This window comes from Syngnathus leptorhynchus, chromosome 1 (assembly GCF_054491065.1).
Source record: "Syngnathus leptorhynchus isolate UIUO chromosome 1, UIUO_Slep, whole genome shotgun sequence".
NCBI lineage: Eukaryota > Metazoa > Chordata > Actinopteri > Syngnathiformes > Syngnathidae > Syngnathus > Syngnathus leptorhynchus.
In genome coordinates this window covers 5,468,962-5,492,755 of record NC_141195.1, presented here as the reverse complement: position 1 = coordinate 5,492,755, position 23,794 = coordinate 5,468,962, and the positions used below count along the sequence as shown (strand labels likewise).

The following is a 23,794-nucleotide window of genomic DNA, read 5'->3' as shown; positions in this document are numbered from 1 at the left end:
CAAGAGGGCTCCATTACTTTTCATTGTATCGAAAAATCAATCGACACTTTGAGCCTGGCTCAAATGGTGTTTGAAAACAAACGTCTCAGCAACAAATAAGCAAAAAACCCAATTTCTGCCGTCACCTGTTTTACAGCAGTTTGAAATATTCTAAATATTGCAATGAAGCCCGTCAACACTATGGAATATTTTTTTTGTAGACTGGGTACCTGCACTTGGATGGTTAACCCTAACCTTAATGCCTAATGAAAAGAGCTCCTTGGATTGGCCATCAATTAGGTCAGCAGTGACCACGCCAATATCAGAGGAACCGTCCCTCTTGCAGATCCGCCAGCCTGGCCAGCCAAATGACCAACATCGGGTCTAACTGGTGACACGCTGCTTAGGATTTACACTGGCCCCCACCAAAAAATCTTGAAATAAGACAGAAAATCCTGCCTGTCTGTGCTTGTCTGTTGATCTTCACGCCTGCATGGTGATTTCTACACACTAATTCAGTAGGGAGGCTGCTGCTATCGCTACACCAAAAATAGTACAAGCTACTTAAACTAGATGTATGACACGTTTCCTGCTTCCCACCCTGTTGAATATTTTTGGCTTTCTTTGAGTGATCACTCTTCTCTATATTAAGGAACATAGCAGGAATGTGTTGTTATGGAATTTACATTTCAGCATTCATGTTAGCTGATATGTTTTTTTGTTTTTTTAAGTACAAATGCACATGTAAAATTGTGATTCTAAAGTTCACCGATGATGTCGATTAAATCATCTTTATTTATAAATGGTCATATTGGCTGTGATGATAATTTGACAATACAACCAAAATCTAGATCCACATCACCTAAGCACTAGCTAGATTACTTGCTGCGCACACTTGTCCATATTCTCATTGTGATATGTCGGTCCACTGCCCGTGGGCTCATGATGGACATTTCTTCATTGATAAACAGCAAGATTGGGATGGAAATTGGATCTCCGACAGCGGTACAAAGCTGTTGGACTAACATTCAAAAGGACAAAAGGCCATGTGGGAGGCTCAGCTCGGAGGTGAGCACACCTGAAACGTCCGACGTCAGCGGGCTTTGTGGGAATCTAACGTTACTCGACTTTGACAGAGAGCTCCGGGCCCGGTTCGATAAGTGTCCTTCATGTCGCCATAGTAACCAACAAACTAGATCCCACTGCCTGTGTCTCCTGATGAAAATGAAGTAGGGGAAAGAAATGGAACATCAAGGAGGGACAAAAACTACAAACACCAAAGTTTCCTAACAACACGAAGTACACATTATCAATAACTTTGAAAAATGCCCACTGAGTTCGGGGAAGAAAGAACGCTGCTTGACAGCTATAAAGACTACTGCAAGCATACGGTAGGTCACACGGGAGGAATAAGGAATACAAGTGGACAACAATGACAGAGAAAGAGAGAGAGAAAAAATACAAAGGATTGAGAGAGAGAGAGCGAGAGAGCGAGAGAGCGAGAGAGAGAGAGAGAGAGAGAGAGAGAGAGAGAAACGAAGAGAGCACAGCTTCACTGGTTCTGCCAAACGATGGTCAAATATTACAAAATATTCTATTAACAATACTCACAAAGGACCTGGGCTCAGAACAATTTTTGTGTCCAAAATTCTCAGCAAATGCCTTGTGCTTTTAATTTGGGTGGCTTCCCATTCCAAAAAAATAAAAAAAATAATCATAATTTGTATGCGTTCAACAATCTTGTCATTTTGAGATGCGTCTCCAGTCAAAAGGGATATTCTGACCAATTGACATTAATTAGGATTGCAACACCAAGACTGTAATTTAACATTTTTGTCGCGGAATAAATATAATATTTTGGACTATTTTAACATCATTGACATCAATTGACAGGCACGTGTTGTATAAAAAGGCTCAGAGCTGAGGATTTTGGATCAAAATTTGTAGTTTGAACCTTGAGAGTGGCAGCTAGTCAAATATAATGTATACGGAGCCATAGATGGACTTCCACAAGAATTGAAAGTTCAGTCACCCGAGATGACGCTCCAATACAGGCACATACCCTGGACCCAAAACATCACAATTTTCCTATCTAAAAAAATGCACGCACTCATTCACAATTTTGAAACACAATTGCTGGCAATACATATCATAGGTACTTATTTTCTCCTCAAGTCGCGAGCGACTGTAGGTGATAAGGATTGATGTGTTAATCAGCAGTGAAGCAGAATGACACAAAGTAAAAGGGCACAATAATGCATGATATTGATTCTTTCTTGACCAGCTTCTGTCTCCTGCCTACGGAAGAGTCAAACTGATGCAAAAAAAAATAAAATCATAAAAAGGTGCTTTGTGCTCAGTGACACGCGCACACACGCACTCAATATGGACATGGGTGCACTGTATCTGAAAGTTGTCCCTCTTCTGTACAAGAAGTTAGTGTTGTTGCAGTACATGACCAGCAGAGGGCAGGCTCCACCACGACCAAACTCAGTCTCTGAAAACCGCAACATCTATTTTCCTGCTGGGTTTTCTTCCCCCTTTATCCCTCAAGTCAGCATCGGTGAGTTTTGTTCGGTCTCTGAGTACGACACGCCTGAATGTTCACAATGCGGACACTTTCACAACGTTCTGGTGGGTGGGGGCTGCAGGAAGATGGGCGTCGCCCTCAGGGGTCGTCACCGGTGGCGTGGGAATGCTGATAATCGCCGTGGTGATCTGGCTGGCCTGACAGTTGAGTGGTGCTGGCTCATCCATGCGCATGTTCAAACTGGAGCGGCTATGAGGCAAAGGAGACATTTGTAAGATGGCTGATGTTGGAGGAGCGAGTGGGCTCAATATCTCCATTGAAGTTCATTGTCAGTGAGTCCCACCTGGTGCTGAGGGGCTGAATATGGATGGTGCTGAGCTCCTGCAATCCTTGTTGGTGCGCGTGCGTCAAAGGCTGCATGTGTGCCGGGTCACTGGAATTCGGAAGAGGGCTGTGGTGCTTCTTGCTTCTGCGGGTGCAACAAGTGCTCGTGACGCCCTCTTGGCTGGAAAGAGACGGACTCCGAGACGGATAATTATGAAGCCCCGCCTCCAGGTAGCTCTGTTGGTAATACTGCTCATCCACAAATTCGTGGTTCTATGGCAATTAAAAGGTCAGAGTCAGCTTTTGCATGAAATTTGTTAAAAGTGCAATCTGTTGAGTAAATATCGGGCACTTTTGAACTCACAGTGGTTTTCTCCAGACAGGTCAGCAGGTGATGATGCTGGCTCTCTAGTAGAGAGGTAGACTTACTTAACTGTTTTTCCTCCTCAGTAGAACCCTGGATGACACACACACACACACACACACACACACACACACACACACACACACACACACACACACACACACACACACACACACACACACACACACACACACACACACACACACGCAATCCAATATGAGAAACCTGCTGTCTGCTGTTTAAGGAGGCCACAGATGAAATGTGAAAGGTGCAATGTGGTGTCAGCACCTGATCAGAGAGGTTCATCTTGTATGGAAGTTGCTTTAGTGGTCGAGTAAGACAAAAAAAGAAAAGACAGGCCGAGTTAGACTTGTGTTTGGAGTTCAGTACTAAAATCAGAAAGCTGCCAGTCTCCGACGTGCCAGCCAGCAGAAGCAGGGTCATATTATCAGCGTGAACCCTGGAGGCACGTCCATCGAGATCAATGGAGCCAGGAACATTGATTTGTGCTCCTAATGGATGTACAGTGCATTACATTGCATATATAACATTTTGCCTCGGGCCGTTTCTCTGACAAGGGTGCCTACAAGGACTTAATAACGACTTGTTTTCCGTAATTATTTCTTTTTCAGTCATGTGTTTATGTGCATGAACAAGAGGGCAATATTTCTGCTTCTGTGGTGGTGGGACGTAATGTGACTAAAATAAACAACACACCACAGATTGAGTGCAGCCTTTAACAAATGGAGAAAAATTATGTTGTCATATTTATGACCCATTTAAAAATTGTTTTCTTGGTCAAAATATAAATTTGAAGGGTTGTATATACTATATATATGAGCTGCCCAATGAAGTTATATCAAAACCATCATTTTAGAAAACATTTGTCTTTGCTAATGTTTTTTATTTGCATTTTCTTATACATTAGCGAGATAATCCAGTTACAGAAAGACATGTGTGTGTGTGTGTGTGTGTGTGTGTGTGTGTGTGTATGTATGTATGTATGTATGTATGTATGTATATATATATATATATATATATATATATATATATATATATATATATATATATATATATATATATATATATATATATAAACGTCTAGAGGTGTCAAAATCCATCAATTAATCAACAATTAATAATCAACAGCTATTTCATTAATCGAGTAATTGTTTGGAGCCATATTTTAATTTCAAATTAGCCCGTAAATATTCACTAATTTTTGAAGTAATTAGTGGAAACAGACTGCTGTGTTTAATCAAACCAAAACTGTTGCAAACATCTGCTTTTACTTTGGACAATAATAATCACAACACTAACTGAATCACTTTCAAAAAGGTTGGTGAGTACAACTTCACATGATTTATTTGTTGTTATATTTTTATCACTAAATAATGCCAAATGAACATCAATAATTGGTTTGTAAACACTACATGTGGAAATAAATGATTTTGTCTGACACAAATGTTTATCCGATGATTCGACTAATCAAATGAATTATCAACAGAATAATCGATTCTAAAAATATCCGACAGTAATAGCCCTAGACACATCATTTGTGCAAAGATATAAAAGATTTGAGGTAAAAAATTGGGGTAATGTATCCGATAAAAGATGTAAAAAGTGACAGGATCTTCCCTGCTTGGATAGAGATTCAGACATCTGGCTTTTGTTGCCCTTTCATTTGAAGTACAAGAAGCAGTGAAGCCTAGCGAAGCGTTTGTCCAGTCTTACCGTCAGCTCCAACGCTTCGTTGAAGAGGCCGTTGCGCTTGCTGTGGAGGAAGGCATTGGAGCTTCCTGTCTTGGAAATTCGAATCCTGGCCAAGCGGGCTTTCTGCAGGCAGACATTGCTAATAACGTCAGTTGGAAGTGGGCGGCACCACCTCCAGCGTGGGGAATCATTCTGGCTCATCCCACTGATGAGCTATGGCACTTTCACATGCTTCATGTATTAGTTGTGATCTTCAGGATCAAATCAAACATACGGCGCTAGATCATTCCCTCTGATCTCCGGTGATAACTCACTCTGATCTCCTGCTATAGTTATGAATGATTTATGCTCTCGCTGCACGACAACACACTTTTCTTGGATAGAAAATGACGGGGTGCAGAAGCAGCTGGGATAGGTGCAGATAACTCTTTAACTATTAAGCAGAGAAGTGCAGCTAATGAAAAGTGGATTCAATTTGGCAAGATTGTTCATTACCATTTTTTTTTTGTATTATCACATTCATGTGGATATTCTCTTTCATGCAAATCATTTCTTCCTCACTGAATGAACCAAGTTTTGTTGTGTGAGTCTTCACAACTGAGAGGTGAAAACAGCTTAGAGACAACCAGAGCGGTACGCATCCATCTTTCCAGAACACTTAAGTTTGGAGTAATAGAATAACTGACAAGTCAAAGGCCAAGAATTTTCCATTAAAAGTGGCTGTCAAATACGTAAATTGCACCTCCTCAGCATGGGCGCATCTTATCTCCTGCGGCTCTTCCGCCAATGAATGAAAGAGTGAGATATATTCATGTAAAAAAAAAAAAAACGGGTGTATGTATAAAGTGTGTTGTGTACGTCATGTGCTTTTTTGGGGTTTATTGACAATCTATGAAAATGGTGCTCACATGTGTACCACTTGTAAAACGCGTTGATACGGATAATGTCAGGATGTAATTTTTCTGGCATAAATTGAAATGCTAAACCGAATTGTGTTCAATATACAAATACATTGTTCATGATGAACTGCTGTTGAAGTGCAAAATTTGAATTGAATAACACCTAACACACTAACATTTTTGTGCAGTGTAGCACTTTTCTAATCACTCTTTGATGTTGCATTGAGATTGGGATTCTCTCTCTAGAGACTTCTTGCGGCGCAGCATTGGTGGATGTGTGAGGGTGGAGTGGACCAATGCGCCAAGCTATACGAAATCTTTTTTCTTCTTCAGCCCAGCTAGATTTTTGAGCCATTGGGACCTAAGTGCATTTAAAAACCGATGTATTACTGGAGCGTGAGAAACTATGGGCAGATGGCTTTCATTAACACGGTTGACTGTGCTGTAGACAAAACAGTAAAAAAAAAAAAAAAAAATCTCTCACCGTGATGGAATCCAATCAGGATTATAGTAATAAAACCATGCCATCATTTGCTAATACCAAAATAATTGTAGATTGAGAGAGAACATACACTCGTGCACGCTTCATGACCAGTCATCAACACATTGTAATTAAGTGTTGAACAGCAATTCCAAACCTACGCACCAAGTATATTTTGTTTCACGCCTCCAAAGAATTGCTGCAATATGAGAGCAGATTTGCTCTATCTATGTTTTTAAACATCTTTGATAGTCACACCTTGTAACTATATTAACAATGCTCGTGCTATACTCTGTCCCGTGATAAAAAAGTGTTAACCTTGTGACGCTCCGACTGAGTGACAGAACATTTACAGGCCTCTGAATGTGCCGAGGTTTGGAAAGTAATTAGCTAGTATCTACTGTACTACAAAAGCTCTTTGGGTTTGAAAGGTCACACATCCGACAAGCTGTGCTGCAAGACGAGACAAATATTTTAGCCAATGACTCGCTTCAGCGTGTTTACTGGTTGTTTAATGTTGTGACAAAGCCTTTAATAGAATACAGTAATGATGTCGCCATTTAGTATTAGCAGCCTTAAGGAGTAGCAAACTGCAGTGACACAATTTGAATTGACACATAAAATCCCTGTAAAGTAAAAATAAATATGTCTTGGAAATTTGAGGGCTGACACTGTCAATGAAATGCCTCTACATCTGCCATCTTTCTTATTCCTCTTGTTCCATGTTTAATATTCTGTGTCTGCTTTCAGCCTTCGGCAATTGGAATATTTCCCACAAGGAGAGGTGCAGGCCACCAACTATCAAAAAAATATATCATAAATACAATTTCCAATGCTTGGATACACAAAGTTTTTGTGTATCCAATGCTTGGATACACAAAGTTTTTGTGTTTAGATTTGGTTTTGATAATTTGGGACAATCGGCATGATATAAAATTATGATTGCATTTTGTCTTTAAATGCAACATAAACATTTAGAATGACACAATTAAAATTACATCTTTCTGTAACTGGATTATCCCTGTGTACTTTAATAAAAATAAATAAATAAATAAATCACTACACAAGTACGACAAGTGTACACGTACCAGGGGTGGAGTTGTAATTCAAATCCCCTCTTGCTTGCTCTCCATCGCCATTTTTTAATCTCCCTGATTTCCTTGGCCATTGTAATTCTCCAATTACAATATATCTCGTCTGGGTATCCAGAATGCTAATTAGAACTATCTTGAATCCCATTACTCCCATGCTAATAACTTAAGAGCATGCAAAGTTTGACCTCGGTAGATTAGACACTTTATTCCCGATTAAATCCTTCAATCATACCGGCAGTCAGGGAACTTTGAAGTCAATGTTCAACGAACAGAAGCGACACTAGTGATGCCAACCAGAGGGCAGATTAGCGAGCGCTGTAACAGTTTGTGTTGCAGCTGAGGATGCAACTCACGCGCAGCCGCTGGGACTACAAGGAATCTGGGCTGTCTCTCAACTGCTAACCAGAAAGATAGCTAATTGTAGCGAGGACCCAGAGTTAATAAAATTTAGATCCGAAGTGAGACGGATGCAGAAGTGGGGTTGTGCAGCTCTGCAGGCAAAAAAGAAGTTGAGGGAGGAACAGTGAATTTGATCTGCTAGCCATTTTAGCTTCCTTCGACCACAACCTTTCAAAATTGTAAAATACAGAACAGTTTGATGCAATAATTTTAGAAAATGATCTGAGGTAGAATAGATTTTCCGTGCGGGTACTGCCAAGTGACTCCTGCATTTAATGGCCGGTTATAGTCGCTAATTGGTCGACGTAATGTTCGAGAAGGTCACACGTAGTTAAAATTATGGCGCATTAAAGAACACAGTGCGATGTAGATGGTATTGGCCTATTGGAATGTGTGACCTGCCAGAGCAATTTATAGCCAGGGTCAAACGCTGAGAAGCAAAACAATCGAGGATAAAAAGGTAATAAAGTCAATCTTGTTTCTCTCAAGTGATCATCTTGTGTAGCGGTTAAATCTGGTCTGCCAATAGATTCCAAGCACATTAAACTCATGTAATTTAACATGTAATGAACTGAGCACATGGTCGTTGTACTTGCCATAAAACAGCAGTAAAAGTCATCTAACTAGCACTGCATAATACGACCCCTACCCTGGCATGTTTGCAACTGGTTTTAAAATGGTAAATAAAAGAAAGATAGATTTTTTTTAATGTATTGCACATAAAAGTAAAAAAAAAAAACTAAAAAAAGGTTTAAAAGCACTCAAAGATATTATGTATTAAACATTTAAGTTAAATACAACTAACCTCATTAAGACTGTGATTCCTTCATGTACCACTAGGGGGAGATCGCCTACAACACTGAGAAATCACTGGGCTAAGAGGTGAATAATGGTAAAATGGAATGAAGCAACAGTTTCTTATCTCACCCATCCATTTAATGCATGAACATGACGTATCTTAAAATAATAGCCTCGCTTAGTCTCGTGTGTGTTTTAAATGATTTGTTCTGCATTAAATCTGTGATGGAGCCTCACATAGCTTTACACTGTATGGAAACATTAAATACTGACAGCCGCCTGCTGTGCAGCAGAGCACATGTCGTCGTTAGGCCAAAACTGTCACGCCGTGACATCGGGCGGCCCACTGCGTTTTACATTTTGTTGCCACAAACCAACCACAAGCAATGCAACAATGCTTAATCATGTTTTTTCATTTTGTCCGTCTATGTGATCGATGTGAGTTTATCTTGGCTCGTTATTCTTTTCAGCCGAGTCTTTTTCAGCACCTCGGGTTTTGCGTTTGTTTTCGGGTGAGGACCAGTGGTCATGGCCGTATGGAGGACACACCAAGAGTGGAAAACAAAAGCAGACAGACATGTTATGACCTTCTAAATCACACCTCATCTGGATGAAGGCTATTTCAGGAAAGAACACTAGGCCCATGTCGCCTCTAGCGCTTGCCTGATACTACACTTGCTTAGCCTGTTTCCATTTTGCCTCTGGCCTTCCTTGTCACCAATTTCCTTCTGTGTTGACTGCATCAAATTCTGTCAGAAAAATTGTTTGTATTGTGGTTGTAATTTTCGTAGCCTAAAATGTTAGAGCTGTTCCAAATATTTTCTTTTTTGATTTCTCCAGAAAGGCAAAATAGCTCTGAGTAAAATTCTGTTTGGCTTCACGCAAATTGTCGACTGTAATTAAAGTATTGAATCAATAGCTCACTTATAATAGAAATATGAATGGATTGATGTCTCCCAGCTCTGAATCAACAATACTATGATGCATCACATAAGAATTAGGACAGTTGGCTTTGCCCTCAAACTATGATTAGCAGCCCCAGTTTGTATTTGGACCAGGTGATGCCGGGAATAAATTTGTCACATGCAGACAATAGTAACACAATTATTTTCACGTCTCGAGGCTAAACCTAAAAAGACTTGCATACTTACCAGTATGGTTGGATTTTTTTTATGTTCTGTTTGCTAGTATGAGTAATTGTATTCATATTTAAAATTGAATTTTTGTTATAAATCAGTTTCAAAAGCGCATGGTCCTATGTGGTCACCCCAGAAGCACAGATGAAAAGTTGTAACCCATCCTATCGTTTAAATTGTTCATCCTTGATATAATTAATGCATTTTCCTATACACAGATCTTTAGCATATCAAGAAAGAGAACGCCAGATGGTCAAATGTATGTTTGAAGCCAATGTGGTGCCTCACCATCTTACATGTGTGGGTTTTAGACACCATCTCAAAGAAAACCCTTAACCTGCAAAGTCCTCTAATCTGGAAGAAGTCAGAACTGCCCTGTGGGCTGGAGGTCTGGAGGTCCAAACCTCTGGAGCCCAGTTGAAGCAAATAAAATGGTGTTCACCTGTACCTTCTGCGCCCGTCGTTTGTCTGCTCTCTGGTTCTGGTGATAGATGCGGCTAAAGTTGGACACGATGACAGGAACGGGCAGGGCGATTACCAGCACCCCACTCAAAGAGCAGATTGAACCAAAGATCTTTCCTGCGATGGTTTTCGGAACCATGTCTCCATATCTGTAAAGACAAAGACAGCATCTTGGACAAATGTGTCTTGCGAAACCTTGATGAGCTCCATCTGATGGCTGACTTTGGCCATTGGAAAAGGTCATATTGATTAACGGCAATAATGTGGAGGACTTCAGAGTCCCCCCCACAGGATCCGACAACATTAAGTTTTGAAGGCGCACCGCAAATGTTGCGAAAAGTTAGTCAGCTTAATTCAGGGTGATATATCTGCACGTCAGAGGTGATCTGATTGTCGGCGGAGAAGGCAGACCAAACAATTAGAGTCTTTTTTTTTGTGTCCAAATGGAGAGAGAGGAATCAGACAAGTGCTGAAGTAAGAAACTAAAATAATCAATCTTTCTCTGAGTCTCAATGTTCTTTTTTTTAAATATCATTTCAGGGAAAATAATGCAGGTAGTTTGTTTACAAGTCCTATTTCTAGCCGAAAACAGTGTTCTACAAAATGTATTAGAACAGATTCCAACTCATAATTCAATATTTAAGGCGCTCCACTCACCAGGACCAATAAAAGATTGTAATTTGCTGCAGTCAATTGTGAACCAAACACAAGAAGGAATCGTACAAAAAACTAGAACAGCAATTTGTTCAGCATGGCATAAGTTCTCATATCATAACATATTTTCAGTGAGTTTCAGTTTAATTGGCCCTGAAAGGCTGGAAGGTGAGTTACAGCTGAGAGCGAACTGAAAAGACAGGCAGCAGAATATAGCAAAGTCTTGCCTTTGTCTCATCATTGTCACCCCTGGAGAAAGCAAGGTGATGTGTCAGACGATGAAAATAGAAATACACTTCAGCGCCGAGGAAGCTGGAGTGGGGATGAAATGCAGAAAGGTGCAATCACAGACGACTCGCCCAAATCCCTCCCTCAATCATACGTGCTTTCCATTTGCTTATACGTATGATCGGATCTTGACTGGGTAGTGTGAGGAATGCAAGCTAATGCATTTTAAAGCATTGTCTTTTCCTTTTTGCTTCATACAATGTTTCTCAACTTGTGCGACATCAACCATATATGAATTGATTAAGGCCAATAACTGAAATTTTAATTATTATGAATACGAGCAATCTAACCAGACTTTTGCCAGAAGCTGAGATAAACGACAGCTCAAATCTGGTCCTGATAAGCAGCAGAGAGTTCAAAGAAATCATTATAACAAGCTGTTGCTATCTGATTTTCATGCAACTGACATGGGATTTTCTTCCACTCAATTTTCCCAATCATCTGATGATTGGCTGCTAATGTATAGCCTATCTATTGTCACCCTATTGAGTATATCGATCCATATGAAGAAATATGAATGCTGTGTTCATCGGGGAACCGATATAAATATGTCTCAGGAGGATTCTTCAGATTCACCGTCTTAACATCTACTTGTGCAATCCTTCTTATCCGTCAATCCTTTATCAATAGTGGATAAAGTCTTCAATGACCTCGTGTGCAGCACAGGAAATGGAGTTCATCGCAACTGTTAACATACATCCTACTGAAGTGGCTGCACATTGAGGTGAACGATTTAAATCAGACAAATCTTTAGATTGATAGTGGTAAGAGGCACTCAAGCTCTTTCCTTTGTGGACCTTGGCCCCTTCTTCTGTTCTAAATGAACCAGATTGATGCACAAAACATCCACAATTAGGTACAATGAGAAATATTCTTGTCCGAGAAATGACATATCGGTCACAAACGATAAAGCACAGGTGTCAAAGTCAAGGCCCCCCCGGGCCAGATACGGCGCGCCACATCATTTTAGGTGGCCCGTGAAGACAAATCGAATTTCAGATGTCAATTCCAAAATTTCAAATTGTTTTCACGATTAAAAAATAGAGATATTGTTAGCAATTTTTATTACCATATATTTTTTTTAAATAATTTTTATTTTTAAATATTTGATTTGATTTCATTTCAAAATATTTGAACAGTTTTTATTAGTCTCTGTTTTGAAAACGAGTTATTCATCAGTTTGTTGTGTAGCCTATACTATATATATGTATAATATGAGAGGTTCATACATTTATTTGGGTTGACAATTTTAATGGCCCAAACTATGACTATGATGCGGCCCACGACAAAAACAAGTTTGACACCCTTTCTACAAAGTAATATAATTTCAAGAATGTTGAAAAGAGTCACTCTGATGGACATGCCAAATGAGATGTAAAAACACGTCAGTCAGAGAACACGCCATCGACAGATGGTGAACTATAAGACAGAAACCGTAAAGTATTCATCGTCCCCTCCGAGAACTTGAATGTTCTTTTTACCCAAATTAGGCAATAACAAGCGCTGCATAACATTTAATCTCCTCCCCTCTGCAGAAGATATTCCCATTACTAGGAATGAAAAGCTAATCATATTCATCTGCAAGCCGTCTATAATGGGATGCTATCAGATTGCTTTATAGAGGCTCTCCTTTTCTAATACTACAGTCAATTTGCCGCCCCCATTTAGTCAAGCTGGCCCGTCTCCGATGATAACATCTCGCCACCATTATACATGGCATAGAGATAAAGATTTGCAGATAAAGAAAAAAATGGTAGCATGATACAAGTATATGTGAGTGATAAGCGAGGTTTAATACATTTTATTTCCTTCCTGCCTGGATGAGCTTTTGCGTCTGCTTCCGACTTGGCGAGATGACATTGGTGCTGGAGAATGAGGCAAATCTTTCACATAGGACAAAGATGAATAAGCAGTGAAAGGGAAGCATACTTGAAGGAAAGAGATTGTTTTGCAGATGTGATGCCTTTTGCTCCTCTTGCTAAGGGTGATAAGAGATTCTCCAGTTCACCTACAAACAAATGCTCAAACTAACTCTGTACATACGTGGGCATCCACATACGCACACACAATTACAGGTAGAAGTGAGAAGGTCAGCGTTCGGTCCGGTTTGTCACACCACAAGAATGGAAGAATGGGAGGAGGTCCCCGATGCTTTTGTGATGGCGTGATTGAGAGCCCCAACAGAGTCGATTTGCAGATTGACAGATTCTCGATCATGACAGTTTAATACTGCTCATCCATTAACTCATTCCCTCCCAGCCCAGTTAAAATGGATTTTTGACATCTATCGCCATCGATGGCAGTAAATGAGTAAAAAAAAAAAAAAAAAAAAAAAAAAAAAGAAACTAAATAAAATACTGCTGCTCAACTTAATTTGAATTTGAGCAACTAAGCAAATATACAGTCACGGTGGATCTCTGCATTGGTAAGAAAATGAGATGTGATCTTTATCGATATCCAAACAAGAGAAAAATATAATCGTTGGACGGTTCTCTAATAGTGTGTTCTAATTGCATGCGCGACCGCTGACTCAGTCAAAAGTCATTATTTTCTTCCCTTTACAATCAATTTCACCGCTTGCAAGATTGCAGAGCTACTGCTGCAGATGTACGCTTTTCCATTCAGATCGCATCACTGCAACTGGACAGTAGATTGAGTCCCACGCAGTCCATAATTGATAATAAATCAACATTAAAAAAAGGTGCTGTTTGTCACCCACAAGGTGCCACTCACGATCTACAATTGCAGCTTACTGTATGACACAATGAGACCAAGACATTCAACAATCTCAACAAACAAAGGGGCGAGCGTACTATCTTTATTTATTCAGAGCACACAGCAGAAAAGTTTGAATTAAAGCATATATTACTTTGACTGGAACAAGTTCATTTTTAATCTCTAATGGTCACATTTATGAACCACACTTTCTGAGAACCTCCCTTTTCTTAACCAATACCACACAAACAATTGCAGTAAACATGTCTTTATGGGAACCTTCAACGCACAAGTTGGAAAAATACGCAACCAGCTCCGCTAATGACTTCTCCAAGAGTTAATCGGAGTCAGGAGTCTGCCAATTTAGTGTCCAATCACTGTGACAAGATTGGAGGTGTTAAAGCTTCCCTAAAGCACACGTAAGTTTTGAGTTTGTTGTTTTCAACAGACCCATGACCACAAAACGTTTCTTAGAAGAACTACAATTAATAATTACTACCTTACATGACTCTAAAGGCTTGTAATTCACTAGTTCCTGTTAAATAAGAAGTTAAGCAAGATTCTACTGTATAAATGGAGAAAGTTCACTGCTGTTAAGAATTGATATTATGGGAGGACATCAAGAAGAAAGTCAGCAATGTCTAAAAATAAAACAATCTACTGAGTTGAAGGTAAGAGTTGTGGATGTTCCACAAGGTTCCTGGCAGGCAATGATGTCGACAAATGTAATGAATGATAGAAAATAGATAGATGACGGTCTATTCTCTAATGACATTGTGATTTCATGCGTTTCTATGCTCCTTGGTAAATTGTGACACACAGACATCTTTGACCCATTTATTTCATCCATCCATCTATTTTCGATATGGCTTCTATTCATTAGGGTCTTGCATGTGCCTGAGCCCATCCAAGCTGACTTTGGGAGGGTAATAGCATAAATAAATGGCCATAAATGAAAACTTGAGCAGTTCACATGTTGACTTTATTTACTTTGGTATTATTTGTATTATGTGCAATGAAAATGAGAATGGCCTCAAGTACACACACACACACACACACACACACACACACACACACACACACACACACACACACACACACACACACACACACACACACACACACACACACACACACACACACACACACACACACACACACACACAGCAGACCGTCTCTATGAAATACTGTATTTGTATCCACAACATACAAAAACAGCGGTATTCCAAAAACAATCAGTACTTCTCAGCTGAGCGGTGACAGACTGCCTCACCAGGCCTCTAACCCTTCAAACAACATCCATCTGTACCACCATCTGACTTTTCATGGCCAGTCACTCAAGGCAAAGTAACTTGGGTGATACATGGCTCCTTGGAAACGGGACAAAAAGTCTCCTTATAATCCAGCCAGCAACGAGCAGGTACATAGATCAATCAAAGAGGATGAGGAGAGAGCAAAAATGAAATGAAGGTCAAGATGAGACCAGACTGAGAGAAATAAATTACATTTTGAACTGTGCCTCCGAGGATGACGTGCTCGGACGGATTTTTCGGAGGTATTTTAGTTTGGATAAAAACAAAAGGATGTTCCGAACAGTGTTACGTTGTGATTGACAGCAACATTTATAAGTGACTTTGATTCATGGCTATTAGTGTTCAAACCGCTCTGAAAAGTTTTGCTGTGTTCTGGACCACTTTCAATCTTCTGCAATGTTCTTAAGAGGTGAGATTAAGCAAAACAGATGAAGCCACTGGTCATTTCTCCTGCAAAGAACCACAGTGGGCAGCTTGGGGCAAAATCCAATTCCTTGGCCAGACATATCCGTTATTTGGTCCAATTTGCATTTGTCAAGTGATAAGTAGACAATTCAAGAAAGAAAAACACACAGATAAATTGATAAAGTAAAGGGTGTTACGCTTTCACTTCATTGCACAGCGTAGGAAGGTCATTATCATCACTCACTGTATACCCAATTTTAGGATGAATTGCATTGAGGGATTACCATCATTTCTTGTAACATACTTCCGATTATTCGACACACCGACTCCCCTCTACCTCCCCCCCCCGACTGTTCATATCTCTCTGCACTTTAGGATTTTACATTTTAGTATGTGCACTGGTCTGTGTCGTCAGAGAGGTGAAGCAGAGAGAAAAGTTACGCACTAGACAAAAAACAACCTTTGACCCAAGCTAACTTAATTATCTTGAAGTATTTCCAAAACTGACAAGAATCATGTCCTAACTGCCTTAAAGTTTGTCTCCTTTCCAGTTAACCTGCAAAAGCCTCCTAAACCTTTGAAAATTACTTTAAAAAAAGAAACGAAAATTGTACAAATGTATAAACAAACAGTTGACTAATTGGATTAAAAACTATGCTGGTGCAGCATTGAACAAATGTTCCAATTGGTTTTCACATGATTTTCACAAATGCAAAGGTTGATAGAACTTCTTGGAGTGTCCCAATAAAGCAGCATGAGTACAATTAGTTCTCGATAAACACGACCTAGGGGCCGTGTTATGAGCTCACTTCATTCATGTGCCAGCGTGTGCGTTAGTATGAGCTGCCGCTGTAATTAGTGATTACCAGACTGCTCCAAACAGAATGCTTACGTTAAAGCTACTTCCTCAACAACCAGGAAGTAAAATTGTCAGATTTAAATGCAAATCACACGGGAGTTGCGCTCATGCTAGCACTTTCTCACACAGCATTTTGGATTCTCAAGAGATCCTTCGATTAACTCATGCGCCTCTCCTCCTTGTGCACGCCAGTTGAGAAGCCACTTGGAAAGCCACTTGGAAAGCTTGCTCCATATCTCAAAGTCTTTCAAGCCCACTACGTATGGATAACATCAGCAAAGGCTGCTGGTAATTAAAACGGCCAAGCCATCTATCTCAGTCAGTTTGAGTCACGTTGCTGTAGGTGTGGAGACGCTGAGGAACCGGGACACAATTACACTGATGTGTGGTTCAATTAGGCTGCCGACAAGAGAAAACTGCACTCAACTGGATTATGAATATCTGGAGAAATACAAAATTAATTAGCAAATGTGTAATTAAAGTGAATTGACAGCCTCTGAAACTTGATGCCTCGTGATGTTAAGCTTAAACCGACGAGATCCAATGAAGGTTCAGAGTTGTAATGAATGTGATAATTGCACTGTTCAACAGTAAATTCTAATCAGGTTTTAATCAGAGATGTCTTTATGTGACCCTAAACGTCTTTTCCCGAAAATGCCGTCAGGTCTCTAAGATATTTCCAGCTTTTGGTACACAACCAAGTTTTGTTTTTTGTTTTTTCATCACAAGAAGAGTTCACACTTCATTTAAAGTACATGAGAAGTTGTACCCTGTGTGTCCTTCAAAAACATGCACATATATAGCGCCGTTAATAGCATTGCAAACGCATATGGCGACTTTGAAAAGCGGCTGTTGTGATGACTGGCCGGCCTACTCGCTATGCCTGGAGTCGCAGCGGCTCTCTCTGTGGCTTCTTTACATAGCAGAGTGAAGTAACTGCACTGTATTATTCAGGTAAGTGAGCCCTCCAATTGATTTGAAGGTTTTGACATGCTGGACAAACATGGAATAGTAAAATATCTGAGTGCCAACATGCGTTCATGCACTCAATATTGGTTGTTATTTAGCAAGTTTCTGTCATTTTTATGCATGAGAAAAGACATCATAATATGTGCTTATTTTGTTTGTTGTTGAATAGTGAATGAATATTGAATACTTGATGCATATTGGTTGAATTAAAATATATATATATATATATACAGTCATCCCTCCTACTTCGCGGCTTCAACTATCGCGGCTTCGCTGTATCGCGGGTTTTCAAAAATAAATTAATGATTTTATCGCAGAAATTTCATCATTTCACGAGGTTTCGCGGCCACTTGAGTTTCTTCATTTTCCTTTAATAATGATAGCTTATGTTTAAAAGTCGTTTTCTTGTTTTGAAATGAATAAATTAAAGAGTCAGTACAGTATACTTTATCGTCACATGTGACTTCAGGGCGTTCTCTCTGTTGTATATTTAGATGTTGTATATTTTGGACTAACTCATGTTCCGTAGTGGGAAAACCCCGGATGTGGGAGGGGGAGCTTCGGGGACGTTCAGTGTTGCGATGTACGGCCAGTGAACTGACTGTGATGAAAGGAATAAAGCAGTATCCATCACGTCGTTGTCCGAACCATGCTTGCTACATCAGAACCTGGAAAATAGTAAAGATATAACACTCTCCACCGGCGGTGGCCTTCATCTGGACATAGCAATACACTGTTAGTCTCGTCGCTAAGGCATGAATGCGGAGCGCACAGTCCATTGATATGAAAGTCCCCTAGCAGCGAGCTGGTTGATGTCAGCGATAAAAATAGAATATCTTCCAAGAATAGCTCAAAAAAATCTAGTTTCTATTTCGCGGAAATTCCCATTTCGCGGGTGGGTCTGGAACGTAACCCCCGCGAAGTAGGAGGGATTACTGTATATTTATATATATATATATATATATATATATATATATATATATATATATATATATATATATATATATATATATATACATATATAAAATATATACATATAAAATATATAGTATTTTATATATTCGATATATTGTTTGTATGTAAATGAGTCCACATTAAAAATGTCATTTCTTGTCATACTCCTGGTAGTGCTGATGAAAAATGGTGGTCTCTTCAACATTGAAGTGATATCGTTCAACAAATAGTTACACTAAAATGGCAAGATTTCAGAATGGGCATAATGTCATGATGGATAACAGCAGTATTATACTTTTCTCTGCTCTTGAACCCACACTGTCATTTTGTCAGAATAAATTACATCTCAGCATCACGTCTTCCCAGTTCGCTCCAACTCTTCAGTCTGCTTCCAGCGCTTGGCCTCTGCTGGGATCATTCTTGGAAGATGAAAGGAAGAAAGTCTGTGCGCAAAGATAAGACTGGAGCTCAAAGAAGTGAGACAGTGGATGCAGTTCAGAGGTCATAGACACGGGAGCTCAAGGTCATAGCAGAGAGGTTACCGCTGAACGCATCTCGGCACAGATTCGTGCAGGGATCAAAGGGAGGAAGAGTAGATGGTAGGACAAAAAACATGAAAAGGGAATGCCTGCAGTGAGGTGGGAGAAGGAGGCAGTCAGATTTTCCCAGATCAAGTGATAAGACGATGAGATGAGTGGCAAAATACTGCTATTTTCCCGTTCTATTCAAGATCATGAAGGCAGTTTTGTTAGAATGATATCTCATAAGTGTGACATATTGTGCTATAGCTACCAATTTGCAACTGTATACGACATCTTTGCAGTCTCCCAATACGGTGGCAATTGTGCCCAGAAATCCACTCCAAGAATTCCTATGAGGCACACCGCAAGTCTGTTGATTGACTTGACTAACGTACTGCACCATTAAATGTATAATATAAAGATATAAATTAATTCAAATGTTTTGCTTTCCTTCCTGCGCTCCCAAGTGTCGTGGCCATTTTCCTCACCATGCATACATACATATACAATTGCTTTGTATTCATTCAGGTAAAACTAATTTAAAGCACCATGAATAAAAACTGTAGTGTGGGATTAAGGGACAGACACAACACAAACATTGCTGTGTGTCCATTTCTTCCGTAAAACAATGGTTTGTTAGAGTATACGGGGTCTGTGTTTGAATATCTTGGTCATGTCATGGCAATGGTTCAGCAGTCTTATTGTATTTACTGATACATTATTCTAGCTGCATTATTATGTTTCAGTCAGACCAGAATTACAAATACAGTGGTGCCTTGAGATATGAGTGACCTAACTCAAGAGTTTTGAGGTACCAGCTGTCATTCGGCTGATTTGTTTTGGTTTGTCTTGAGGGGCAAATATAAGACAGATGCCAGCATGGTACAGTGGCAGTGACTCAGTTTATCAGATAGAATTTAATGAATATTTTTCAAAAGGCTTCTAGCTGGTTTTTTTTTTGTCACACCTACACGAAGTTTACTAACTTAACTTTACTTACTTAATGCTAAAGCTATCACAAAATGGGAAATTCCATTGACAGGCTAACGGATAGCCTAAGGGTGAGCGCAAGTGTGAAACATGTTTTTTTCTCAATTATGTAATTATAATTGGATCTTAAGAACAGTATTATAGAGTGCTACTTTTTGCATTAAAAAAACAATTGTTTATTTTTTTTTATTAGCCAATACAACACATTTAACTCAACAGCTGAAAGAGGTCTCAGTCAGATAAAAAAAACATAGATATCAAACACTGTTTTATGCTTCCTGATTTATTGACCGAGAGCATGGACAACATTAAATCTCATCAGCGACGGCCGCACTGGTGGCATCGACTGTACTGATCTATGACCAAGTGTGATGGAGAGGCGGCCAATGCACCCACATTCAGCCGGCTGATAAATCCGCTTCACACTTGTCAATGTGCTATCCAAAACACGGATTTGATCAGCAAAAAGAATCAGTAAAATTCCATGATTGCTGTTTATTTTCACTTGAGAGCTTTAGAAAATCCTACACAATTGAATCAGTAAAGCCTCTAATTGTGAAATATATATATTGAACACATGAATATAAAAAGCTCAAAACGAACAAGTGTCTATCTGTCAGCGTGTATTAATTTTGGCACATGGGGGGCGGCTGTCTGCATGAGTGTGTTAGTGAAAAGTAGGCTAAAAAAAACTAGGGCAGCTTTGAGACTCAGGAGAGGTGTCTTTCAGCCGCGCCTCCTGTCCTACTTCCCTCCCTGACCAGACTTACATCTTTATGTTGTGTGTTTTCCAACCAAAGGGACACCCTGGGCAGTTAAGAGAAAAGTTCAAGCGGGAGAAAGTGGGAGATGGAACCCGAGCTTCCGGGTGGATACCTGTTGAAAAGACAGACGTCTTTACTGGTGTGGAAAATATTGCTAACAATCCCCGGGGCATAGGCCAAATGCCAAAGAAGTCTGTGCAAAACTTGAATGGATTTCCCGTGCATGTGCATCTGTCCATTTCCGAGTGTGCGCTGTCAAAAAGGCAAATGAGTCACAACAGGAGAGAGATCGAAACAAGGCAAGAACAAGAGGAGGGAAGTGCGCACGTAGGTGTTTTTGTTACGCTGAGTGGGTGCCAGAGTGTCACTGAAAATATTCACCATCGCAAAAGTATGCACAGTACGGCGCAGCACACGTCCTCCACTGACGCGCACACACCCACCGACACACATGCGACCACTTGCCGTGTTTATAAAAGCATGACAGAGATTATTTATCTACCAGTCCCAGCGCTGCTCTCCTCCAGAGCTTTCCAGCAACACATCACTAATTCATCCTTGGCATTTCCCTCAGCTCAGTAAGGGCCGCCTTTGAAGGTACACGCCGGCCCTTTCGAGCCAGGCCAAGCTCCACCTCAGATCGCACTGTAAGCTTATACAGCATGGGAGTTGAAACCCAAACCAACATGACCAGCCCTCATTTTCTGAATCAGAATGGAGATGGAGGTTAATGCGCAAATCCTACTTAGCTATTTGATCTATGGCCGAGCTGACAATGGCTACACATTGGGTTGTGGCCGGAGTGTCGGCTTTCCAGGTAAGTTTGGGTTCAAGTATCCGGACAGATAATGGGCACTAGATTTTGTTACATCAACTATGGTTACAAATGCCAGTAAACATAACAATTTCAGCTTTTAGAAAGACCTATGGGAGTTCAAACCAGCCAACAGATAAACTGATCATCATTTCTGATCATGTATAAAAGAATTTCAATAATTTTTCAAGCACGGAATTGCCAGTGGCGGCTCGGTGGCTCACTGGGTAGCACGTCCGCCTCACAGTTAGGAGGGTGCGGTGCGGGTTTGAGTCCACCTCCGGCCCTCCCTGTGTGGAGTTTGCATGTTCTCCCCGTGTCCGCGTGGGTTTTCTCCGGCCACTCCGGTTTCCTCCCACATCCCAAAAACATCCCGATGACGGCTGGGATAGGCTCCAGCACGCCCGCGACCCACGTGGGGACAAAGCGGTTCAGAAAATGGATGGATGGATGGAATTGCCAGTGTGGAGTAAAAAATGTTGAGTGGGAAATACAGTCGAAGGTATTTGAAAGTATGTTCTGAGATATTTAAATCAATAAATTTGAACGTACTTATCGGTTAAACATCATGTAGCATTTTTCCCATATTGCCACAAGGTTTGACATATGCATGCACAAGTAAAAAAAAACAAAAAAACATTCTTGCATTTGAACTACATTATACCAATGTGTTTGACATTTTGTTTCAGTAAACATTGATTATTCTTAATGATTTGGTATTATTGCATCTGCTTTGCATGTTTCACGTTTGTTATTTTTTTCCCCTCGTAATGCCATGTGCAATTCATTAAGACGTTTGTATGTATCTAAATAAAGTACTTGTGAATATGTTCCAATCGAAAATTGACAGTTCCGCACTTCCAGGCAAAACAGTAGACGCAACGAAGGTCTTCTGTTGTGCGACTGGCCCTGAAAGGCTTTCTGAGTGGGCCCACTCCTACATTTCACATATTGATTCTGTCTGATTGCATCTTGACTGATCTTGGAGCGGGAGGCTGTAAATGCAGTGGGTGGGTGGCGGTGCAGGAGAGAGGGCACGCCAAAAGGAAGACACTATTAAATTTTAATTTGACAAAGGTCAGTTTTTCCTCAAGGTCAAACAGGAAAAATAACCTTCAAAGAAAGCTTGGCACTTGGCTCTGAAATAGAGAGACTCTCTAAGGGGATGGCTCACCCACTCCGTAGAATATTAAATTAGACTGTGCCGAGTATGAGATAATACCAACATCACAGCTTTCAAACTTACTATGAGCCAATTAGTTACCATGGTGATGGAGAGTAAAGGGAGGCTTTAAAACAAGCAAGTTGCTTTTATGTAAATGTCACTGACAACCGGATGCAAACGTGCTCATGGACTCGCCAAATAATTCCTGCCGCACATCAAGCGTATCAGACAGCTGTTGCTAACGCGGCAAACCGCCAATTTGTCAGATGGCGCGGCTCGCAACCTCCCCGGTGTAAGTATTCGAGCTGTGCTTTTATTCCACCGAAAGGTCAAGTGACCATTACGACATAAGTGACTATCATCAACAAAAGCTTGCTAACGCTTCGAATAGTGCTCATGTTCACGTTAGAAAAGAGCAGCTACCGTAAATGTCTCATTTTACTCCAGAAGCTGCACAGAACAAACTAAAAGCATTATCATATTTTTACTGAAAATGCCTGTCAAGATGTATTCTAAGAAAAATAAAACCACAATATTACCCAGTAGGCTTTCCTAGATGACTCATTTAGTGTCCTGCACTCTAAATTGCCTTTTCACTGGCTCAATGTCCACTTAAAGGGATTGCATTAACCTCTGTCACTCTCCATGGGCAGATGAGCTGCCCCCTCCAAGCCTTAAGACGTGTTCTGTATTTAACTTCCTTTTTTGGCTGGGATCCCTGTCTGGCTTCCATCCAGAAAATGCATGCTCGCTCGCGCACTTCACAGAAGAGAGACGCCCCGCTGCGCTCTTGTCAAGTTTATCACTCTTCAGGATCTGGGCTTGTTGAAGATATTGAGGAGTTGAAGCAAACAAAGACATTTGTATTATTTCATTCGATAACCAAGAGAGTTTTAATACTGAGTTAATGGTGGGGGCTTTGAGATCACGAGTGCCCCAACTTCCTTGATTTTCAAGATACAAGCTGTCGTTTGAATGATTTGTTTTTTCTTTGAATTCCAGTTGAAAACTATTGTCAAATTCATCATTAAAAACAGAATTACACATCCTGTGTTTAAAATAACCACACAAGTGTGGACACAAAGCATTATGTCATAGACGCCCTAATGGATCGGATGAATCGTCTTGACAGGCCTTCACATGTGATATTTGGATACAGATGCAATCCACACATAAAAAAAGAAAAACTGTGCTAGACTAACAG

General features: G+C 40.3%; 1 protein-coding gene across 1 annotated transcript in view; it reads right to left on the bottom strand.

The window, feature by feature from the left end:
- Positions 1-2,583: 2,583 nt before the first annotated feature.
- Positions 2,584-23,794, bottom strand: part of LOC147061538 (A-type voltage-gated potassium channel KCND3-like) — a 66,472-nt gene continuing 45,261 nt past the window's right edge. The window contains exons 3-8 of the mRNA XM_085919692.1: positions 10,160-10,328; positions 4,932-5,033; positions 3,486-3,518; positions 3,198-3,290; positions 2,853-3,106; positions 2,584-2,758 (exon numbers count right to left, since the gene is read on the bottom strand). Coding sequence (XP_085775818.1) covers positions 2,584-2,758; positions 2,853-3,106; positions 3,198-3,290; positions 3,486-3,518; positions 4,932-5,033; positions 10,160-10,328 — 826 coding nt within the window. The remainder of the gene's footprint in view (positions 2,759-2,852; positions 3,107-3,197; positions 3,291-3,485; positions 3,519-4,931; positions 5,034-10,159; positions 10,329-23,794) is intronic.